A 10,021-nucleotide genomic window follows, 5' to 3' on the forward strand; every position below is an offset into this window, starting at 1 on the left:
TCTCACTAGCTGGCATCTCATTGTGAAAAAAACCCGTATCCGTGTCCCACGAACAAAGTCCTCATGTAACACACACTGTGTTAAACTGAACACGTTAAGTAGCCCAACACAGCACGATGCTATCCGCCATTGTTTTGTTATCTTCCCTACACATGCGCAAAAGAAACCCTGAAGCTGTGTGTTCTGCGCATGTGCGTTATCATACAAGCAGACTACTTCACACCTCTACGGGGGTGTTACAGAAAAGTGTCAAAAAGTGCTGGTGTGAGAGGCTCCGGTCACTGGTGGTGTGTAAACGAGCGGCTGGATCACAACAAAAGTCCATCCATCCATTTTCTAACACCCTTGCCCCTTAGTGGGGTCGGGAGGTGCTGGTCTCTATCTCCAGCTAACGTTCCGGGCGAGAGGCGGGGTCACCCTGGACAGGTCGCCAGTCTGTCGCAGGGCAACACAGAATCAGACAGAACACACAACCATACACACACACACTCACACCTAGGGAGAATTTAGAGAGACCAATTAAACTAACAGTCATGTTTTTGGACTGTGGGAGGAAGCCGGACAAAATTGTTAAGGTTTAACTGAAGAGCGGCTCTGTGCAACAGGACCTTAGTTCTTCCTGTCTTGCGCGAGCAATGACGGACTTCCCTAAATTATTCCTCATTCATCAAACCTAAACTTAACTCAGTCCACCCCCGTTCTGCACATCTCCTGTCTCTGTGTCTATTTTGGCTCATTCACAACAGGGAGAGTGAAAACTATTGAAGCAATTCTAGGTCGTGCAAGATTGGCCTGCTGCAGGATGACTCCTCCTGGGCTTTTAGTCGGGGCATGTTTTGTATCAGAAAATAACCTGAAATGCCCTCCGTCCAGCCTTGGACTGGAATACACAGCAAAAGGATGTCCAGTAATATAAACTCTCCCCTCTTTCTCTGTCCTCTTGTGGCGTTTGGGCTCAGCTGCAGAAAGTCTGGTCTGTGTTTTGAATTAGTTGCAGCCATGGAGGCCAGAGTCAGACTGGTTTTGTACCGTATCCACTCCTCCTTCCCCCCAGTAATGGCTTCTGCTGGGGGGGGGGGGACCAGGAGCAGAGGCAGTATGTTATGTTATTTTTGGCTAGCTGCTTTCAGGGCTTTGTAAGAAAGCTGGGGGAAATTCTCGGCATGGCAGTATCCATGTGGGGAGCAGGATATAATGGGGATGGCTTCAGCAGACAGAGCAGACCGACACACACACCAGATCTGGGTCATATAGCTCAAATAACATCCCAGATTTGATCTGAAGTGGTATGTAATGGAGGGGTTCAAAATGCTTGCAGGTAACATGTCCCAGGACTGTATGTAACCTACAGGTGATGCACACTGAACACCATTCTAATTTGCCCAATATTTATGATTACAAGTGTTTGCATGTTGAACAGGTGCTTGCAGTTTCAACATTCATAAAGAGTCACTGGCATGCAAACAGTGATCATAGGCCAAAATAGGAAGACTTGTCAGCGATATCCAATATTGGATATCCGATCAATATACTCTATCTACCAGCTGGACCAAAGGTTATTACAACTGGTGGCTAACTCGATAGCAGAGGGTCCTCAGACTTTCTCAATATTACCCAGATGTGTTGGACAGCAGCCGCATTAGACTAGTGTTCTTTTCTGTGCTTAGTACCGCTCAGAACATGCTGCCATGCAAAAGTGGCTACTAAACCTTCAGCTAGCAGCTTAGCACATCAAAGCACAAATGACTGAATGAAGATCTATGTGATTATTGTATTTTTGAGTGTGTTTAGATTATTGAATTAGCGAATGGTAGCAGTCAACTCAGCAACAGAACAACTCCTTCTCGAATAAGCTATGTTGAGCACTGCTAACCTTTGGTTAGCTGTGCAATTGAACAAAACCTTTTATCTTGAGATTTGACATTAGGTTTCGATTTTAAATAAAGAAAAAACATACTTTGTGTAAGCCACAGTCCTTGTTGGCGAAAGTTGGCATGCGAAGAGCTACATCAGGTTAGGATAAGTACATAATATAAATATCTAAATAGAGTAATAAAAAATGTAATATACAATATTGTAGCTACAGTGTTGCTATAGTTTTAATATCATTGTTGGCCATACATATAATACAATCAAACTGTATGGAATTTTCTTCCCTGTTCACTGAAGTATAAAATAATAATAATATTAAGACTGATATACTTCCCGAAACGCTAATGCTAATTAGCATTCCTGCCAGGAAGGCTAGTTAGCATTCTGATGACAGCGGATATGCAGTTTTTCTGTCTTGTTTCTACTCTATCAACACAGTAAGCAGCGAATACATGAGGTTGATTGACAGCTCTAACCCTCCTCCTGGCTCTGATTGGTTGTTTTTGACCTGGAGAGGTGCTGTTCTTCAAACGGCAATGGTAGCACTAGGTGAAGGTGGCGGAGCTCAGTCTTTGCACAGATTCTGTGTCTCATATTGTACTGTCATGACATGGTGATGGTTTTAACAAATATGGAAAAAAACGAAAAAATGTAAATAAAAAATTACATACTGCGGCTTTGAAGAAGAATTTTATACTGTCTTTACATATTTAATAATCATAGTAATGTAAACATGTAGCTCTTTGTAAGACACTATTCCTCTAACACGCTCTTTCTTAATCACCAGTGACTTATTTAGCCTATGTCATAGTCCAGTTACACTCTTTCACCGGACTGAACCACAGCTTGAATAGCGCCTACCCTTGCACTCAAATAACCATGATGACATGATGAGACAGGAGCAGCACCAACCTGACTGTCAGACGGTGCCCTCAGAGGACGACCCCTGGTTTGCTCCGTCTGAAAATGTGTCTGTCTGAGAACTACATGGCAACAGCCCGACTGCCTTGTGTCTGGCCACGGCTTGGGTTGGATTTGAGCCCTGACAGCCTTTAGCGGAAAAGGAACGGGACACTGTTTGTGCACACACACATCTAGGCATATGCAGAGCAGCGCATATGCCTCTCTTGCATGTGCCGGCAAGAGAGGGGAAGGGGCGGAATGTGGGGAAAAGTGCGATGGGGGAGAGAGGAGGACAGGTTGTTGTGAGGCTAGAAGAGTTAAGATCAGAGGGGGTTCCTGGGGTGTGTGTTGGAGAGGCCAAAAAAGGCGACTCTGGTTACCGTGTGCAAATGTCTTGAGTTATAATATTGAGTTGCACCACATACTTTATGTGCAGCATTTTTTAACTTATCTGTGTTTCTTCTTCACTAAACGTTTAAGCAGTCTTTTTGCTGTGACAGATTGCAAGGGATTTTCTGATCATTGTTGTTGAGTTTTAAAAAGGCTTTGTGGTCTCTAAGATGGTCCCAGTTATGTTGCTGCCTCTTCATATCTTGAACGTTGACTCGACGTGCAGTAATCCAAGCTTTGATGAAGTGGCTCTGACAAAAAAAAAAAAAAACATTTCACATGTTTTCCTGTTTTTTACCCAATCAGCGCTGCTACAAGGCTTCCTGTTTTTGTTTGTCCAATCACGGTGTACTCGTCTGCCGCGTCCAATGAGAAAGAAAGCAGCGATTGAGCACGCATCCTGTGTTTGTTTGTACACTCAGAACGCCACAGACAGCTCATCCAACTCCTCTCAGAAATTGGACAGCTCCCTGACGCCGCTCGAGTCCTCGCCCCTTCCTCAGAGACACAAGTGCACGCCAGGACATCGACATGACCTGCATGACTCCTACCGCCTCACAGACCACTACTACTTGGACCAGGTAAACGGGTTTCCTTTATTCACAGTTGAATAGATATGTGCATCTTCTCAAGTATTAGCTATTCATTGATTAGTGCAACTGCCTTTCTATCACTATTTTGACCATGTTATGCATGTCCTGATAGTCCAGTAGACTCGGTTCGATTACGGGCCAAAGTCCCGACATTTGATACAATTTCAACTGATGTGGTTTGCTTTCACTCTGCATTGTCAAACGATCCAAACTCTTTGAAGAACCTGTTGATCACCTCGCCTGTGGTGGCACTGCACCAAGAACCACTAAGGAAATGTCATGAAAACCTCTGAAAAAGACACTGAGCACATCTTCCTACTTCCTTCTTCCTTTTTCTTCTGGAATGGCGTCAGATTTTTGTAGTTGTAGGATTTCTCTTTTGTCTTTGATAAAAGACCATGAGTCATTTCTTGTGGTTGTAAATACCCAGAATGACATGCACTGTTGCTCGGTTCCTGCTTTTCGAGGGGTCTCTCACTCTCCTTGGCAGTCACATATGCATTGGAACTACATCAGATTTCACTTCAACCAAACCGAGACCTAGGTTTTTAGGTGGACAAGGGATTGCTTTTGAGGGATTGCTCTAATCGCGTTAGAGTACGATTGTGAATACACACCTCCGCAAATGAACCGGACTTTCTAGGAAAACAAACTAGTTTGATTAAAGTAGACTAGACAGGGTTGATGTGAATGCACTCGTTTGTTATTGCACATCAACCACAAAAAGTACAATCAGTTTTCTTACTGCATTTGACTTTCCCACAAGTACAACTTGTGCAAAGGTGAGTTGTTGTGGTAGTGTATTATGGGAGATGTAGTGTGATCGACAGTAACTTGGTAGGCCTCAGTGAGATTTTTCTTGGTTTACAGACAAATTTATTTTAATGCTCTTAACCAGGTGTACCTGTATTGTATATTTGTCTAATGACATTTGTCCAAGTAAAGGTTCTTTCTGTCTCTCCCCTTCAGCCATTGTCTCGGATTCCTCGACACGTCACCTTCGAGGATGAGGAAATTGTCCGAATCAACCCCCGGGAGCGCAGCTGGGAGCGAAGCACAGAACGCTACCTTGGACGCCAGGCAGATCGCTCCTGGAACACGGGCTATGAGGACTACCGACACGCCATTGTGCGTGATAGATACATCCACCCGGATGAGACAGAGTCCTATGTACACTTCGACAAAACAGAGGCGCAGAAGCACGACTATACCTACCCGCTGGCACCTTCCTTGTCGCCCTCAGACTCTGACCCCGCCCTAGGATCCTTGACCTCTAAGGGTCACAGCGGCTCCTACCACCAGCCCTTCTCTTCTGTCGTTTCCAGCCAGCCTCGGTCATTTTTCACGAGCTCTTCCCCGTCCTCCAATGGAAGGAAGGGGCGGAAGGACAACGGGTTGGAGCGTGCTCAGTGCGAGCACTGCGGCGAGGCCTTCTACCTCTCCGAAAATCGGAGAGGACGATGCCAGGACGCCCCAGATCCCCTGCGAGTGTGCATTCGACGTGTCAGCTGCATGTGGCTGGCAGACACCATGCTCTACCACTGCATGTCTGACCCAGAGGGGGAGTACTCGGACCCCTGCTCCTGCGACGGAGGCGAGGGTAGCGGCGGGGGCCGACTTGGCACCCGTTGGTTGGCTTTGCTAGGCTTGTCCGCAGTGGCGCCGTGCCTCTGCCTCTACCCGCCCCTCCACGCCTGCCACCGGGTGGGGCTCGCATGCGGCTGCTGCGGAGGCCGACACAAGGCCCAGAGCTGAGATGTCGTACTTGGAATCTTCTCAGAGGAAACATCGGAAAAAATAAAAACCTTAACCCAACGCAAACGCAGCGAAAAGGAGGGATGGGGAAAAAGCTCAAAGAGGAGGAAGAAGTGGTCGCGGCTGTTCGCTCTCTTGCCTTGGTTTTTCTGGGTTTCTCTACAAATTCCAGACACTGAAATAAGCCAAATAAGAAAAAAAAAACAAAAAACAGTTGGTCCATTTTGTGAACAGCCTGGGAAGATAAGCTCCCCCTTATGGCAGACAGTTCTTTCAGCTCTCCATGTGGCCATTTCATGCTTTGTTTCTAAAGAGAGAGCAGTCTTTTTCAGGGGGCCTTTTTTATAGCCAACCTATACGTCATGTATCACATATGCAGGTACTTTATATTGTTATATTTGTACATTGAATTGGCCTCAAAGAACTTGAATTCTTTGTTGTATTTTCTTTTCTTTCCTTTAATGTCTCTGTGGCCATATTGTTTATTTTCTATTCAAACATCAGGCCTGCTCAGTTCAACAGAAATCAGACACTACACCTCTTTGGGAATGTGTGTGCGCGCGTACATGTGTGTGTTTATACGAGTGTAAGTTGAGGCCTTTTGTTGTCTGTACTGCAGCTTGTAGTAAAGCTAATGTATATACTCTTCATAGTTCTCTGCGGACATCTTTCCTCGCTCAAACAAATGCGGTACAAATCTTGAAGGCACAGTTTGGATTTTTGAAGCGAGGTTCTGTGAAGGTATTATCAGCAACAGGTCCCTTTCTTGTGAGCAGACAGACGTCTTATCGCAGCGAGTTTGTAGAAACGTCAATAAATCCTCACATGGACTCCCCGTTGCATCTGATTTGGGCAGCTTAGCTAAAAATGTTTGTGGAACTATGACACTACAGCTGCGGATATCGATCGTCTTCGCTTCTGCAAGAGGCCGCCGAGAGGCTTGTCGCTTTTCTCCGCCGAACAATGTCAACGTCACTAGGAGAAGTTGTACTGTCGGAATGATTTCTAAACAACTTACAAGACCTGGAAAAGCTCAGGAATGCATAAAAGACAAGCCTGTCACAAAAGTCAACAGTTCACTCCCCTTTTGGTGGACTCGAGATTAGACTGACATGACGCAGCTGTAGTGTTATGGAACCTTGGAAATAAGACTTTTTGCATATGCACAGATGAACATGCATGTTCATGATGGTAGACTAAGCTAAAAATGGTCTTCACTGAATCTTCAGGACGACTTTTAGGTTCCTAAATGTGAAAGAATTTAGATGCATTTCACTACATGTCAAATAATGACCTTTAAAGTAGAAACTTTTTCTTCTAGTTTATTATTTGGTAAGGTTTTTATATGAATGCCTTCGTTCATAATCGAGCACTCTGGAGACTTTAGATTACACTTCTGCTTCCAACCAGCAGTGTGAATTAGTCTTGCCAATAGTTATTGATTTTTTTTCTCCCTGTTAGCATAAACATTGAGGTTTGATATCATGGTAGAGTTACACATTTTAAAATGGCTAGCTAATGTGAATTGGCACGTCTTCCAAAATCCACTGTCAAAAATGAAATCAGAACCAATGAGAGACCCTGGAAGGTTGGAATCAGTCAAGCCTGATGCACTAAAAAAAAAGAAAGAAAAATAGTTTCCGTTGCAAAGCTGCTTTTGGTCTAACAGACTTGTTTTTAGCTAGTAGCCTCCACCAACTTAAATTTGCATCGTAGCACAAATATTTGACTGAGAAAATGGCAACAACTCAACGATGATGTCTTGTGAAAGTAAGCGTTTAGTATCTTGCTAATTTAGCATTGATCTCCATGAATACGGAACAGTCGCAGTTAGATATTTTAAAATCAGCTTAAGCTGAGCTAGCTAGCCGTCAAAGGTCTACTGCTCTGACGATTTCAACACTTTCTACGAACTCGCTGCAATGTGACATCTTTCTAATACAGGTAAGGGAATTATTAGCGATAATACCTTAACAGAATCTCTCTTCAGTGAATGTAATCTATCCTTTTAATACTCTTAAGATATTCCAAAGATTTATGTTTTTTTTTTTTAAAATCCTATTTATTTACTCATCACCTACCCTTAGAAGAGTGATTCAACGTTGCCTCAAGTAATGCTACGATAATCTAGCATCCCTTCATCTTTCTCATGACCTTAAAACAGTGCCTAGAAATTCCTGTAACCAGGTCGCCCACTGAGTCTTACAATTCCAGCCACCTCGATTTGTTCAGCAAACCAAGAGCCTCCATCCAGAAATCAGGATTTTTAAATTCTTTTGGTCAAACACTGAAATAATAATGACATACCGTTTAACTATTTGTGCCCATATGCCTTAAAATGTGGAGTCTCAGTCTGAACTTCACTTGTCTCTGTAAAGATGTCTGCAACAATCAAACTATTCAACTGGACGTGATTTAAGCTGTTTTTGTAACAAGAAATTTCAAGGAAATTTGGAGAGGAAAAAAAAAGTTCTCACTACATATGTAAGCTATGGACTCTAGTTTGCCTGCGATACACAATCACCGCACCCTTGATTTTTTTTTTTTTTTAACCATCAAATCCCAAACTTTCTCACTGGTCACATATGGAACAGCACAGGCCTGACGAATTGTACTCTCATCTTACAAAAAAGGTCCATAATAAGCTCCCTGCAAGGAAAAAAAAAGACTCATCACTATCACTAAAATTAACCCCAAAATAAATGGCTTTTACTTTAAAGAGAAAACCAAAAATGAGTCATACTTCTGCTTAAATTTAATACCGTGTTGATAATTGGTACTTTCATTTTGATACATAGCCACAATATAAAATAAACACCGCCTACATTTAACAGTAGTTTCAAAGCAGACATGCCTAATGCAGATAATATGAAACCCCTTCTGCTCTTTGAGTTACACAAGCAGAACAAGTTCATATTACATGGTTAGCTTGGAAGCTAGCCTGCAGTCTGCTACTTTACAGACATGCAACTCAGAGCATGCTTTTAGAGCAACGTGAGTTGAAATACACAAACCATGGACTGATGATACATACAGGGATGAATGTGACTGTAAATATTTCCTGATAGTTACATTTTCTTCAGGCAAAATGTGTAGTAGCCTTCTTGCAGATAGCTGGCTAACGTTGCTCTGCCAGAATGACACATTTCCAGTCACTCTGGCACTTTCTCCGGCACCTCAGTAAACAAAGTTTACACTTTATTGAAAGTATGGCAGAAAATCCGTGCCATTTTGAAAGGGTATCTTTTTAAAACCATGGTATACGTTAATGACCAGCCCGTGCCTCGTGACCCAAAGGATCAGCTGAATACACGGACAGGTCAGTTAGCACATAATATAATTGGATCTCTTTTCTATATTATTTTATTCTAATATTTTAAGGCTCTTTAAAGCCCACCTATTCCGCCAAAATCTAAACAGAAATAAAGAAGTGAATGTTTTATATGATCAGACCGTTTGTTGCAAAGGTAAGATGACATCCAGGGGGTTCGGAATAAAACGCCTACCCCCCTTGATTTATTTCACTTATTCTCTGTTAATTATAAAGCCACTTGGTTTATCGCCAAAAGCCAGTCTGTCCATCTCAGGCATTAAAAGTTGTTGTGAACATGAGAAACAAACTTGCTGAAACCACATGTGACCAGCGTGTGCTATTAATCTCTGCCCTAAATCGTCCCCTCAGCCCTCAACCCTCAACCTGCCCTCATGCCAGATTTGGCTCAGCAACAGAAGTGTGGGTTCGTCTGTGACTGACTGGGAAAGAAATGGTTAAAGTTTATGTAAAGGGGGTGCAGGTGGGGTTTGCGAGCGCTTTGAATTTTACAGCAAATGCAGAAAGAAAAAAGAAAAAAAAAAGTGGGAACGTTGTCCCACCTGCTGTTTTACTGTCTCTTTAGCCCTTGGCCTCTGTGATGGCAGCGTCTGGAACGTGACGGTGAACACAATAAGCCGTTTAAAGATGAAACGAGGCAGGACGTCAGTGGGAATCCCTCGGAGAGCACAAAGTGTAAAAAAGACGTCTGCGATTCTAAAAACAAGCGTCCAGCCCTCATTGTTTTGCCAAGGAAATGTCCTTTTACTGTAGCTGAAAAGTGTTTAAGGATGTCCTCTTTCCCCCCTGGTTGTGTCTGTTCGACACATCCTGTCCCCTGTACCCACTTGTGTGTCACTGTATGAAGGCATGTGTGTGTGTGTGTGTGTGTGTATTTACGTGGCATCCTCTCCAGCCTCTCCATCCTGTTCCTTGATCCGAAGATACTGGGATCAGCTTGCAGTCTGGCTTTGTTCTGCTAATTTTGGATCCATTAACGACGATGCATCAGGGACTGGGCCAATCCGTTCAGAAAGTGTCTGTGTGTTGTTTTCTTCTGTTTTGTTTTTTACACTGATCTCACATGTCAGAGCCATTAACAAAGTGCCTGAACACATCCACCTTATCTTGTGTATTTAAATCGAAAACGACAAAAAGAATTGGTAAAAAAAAAAAAAAAAAAAAAAAAAAAAAAAAA

The 10,021-nt window shown here is 43.2% G+C and overlaps 1 protein-coding gene across 1 annotated transcript in view; it reads left to right on the top strand.

Annotated features, from left to right (window-relative positions):
• The window catches only part of LOC102231720 (sprouty-related, EVH1 domain-containing protein 2), a 35,675-nt gene extending 25,654 nt beyond the window's left edge, over positions 1-10,021 (top strand). The window contains exons 5-6 of the mRNA XM_005811367.3: positions 3,588-3,746; positions 4,728-10,021. Of these exons, the coding sequence (XP_005811424.1) occupies positions 3,588-3,746; positions 4,728-5,513 (945 nt within the window). The 3' untranslated portion in view covers positions 5,514-10,021. The remainder of the gene's footprint in view (positions 1-3,587; positions 3,747-4,727) is intronic.

Source organism: Xiphophorus maculatus, chromosome 22 (assembly GCF_002775205.1).
Source record: "Xiphophorus maculatus strain JP 163 A chromosome 22, X_maculatus-5.0-male, whole genome shotgun sequence".
NCBI classification, from domain to species: Eukaryota; Metazoa; Chordata; class Actinopteri; order Cyprinodontiformes; family Poeciliidae; genus Xiphophorus; species Xiphophorus maculatus.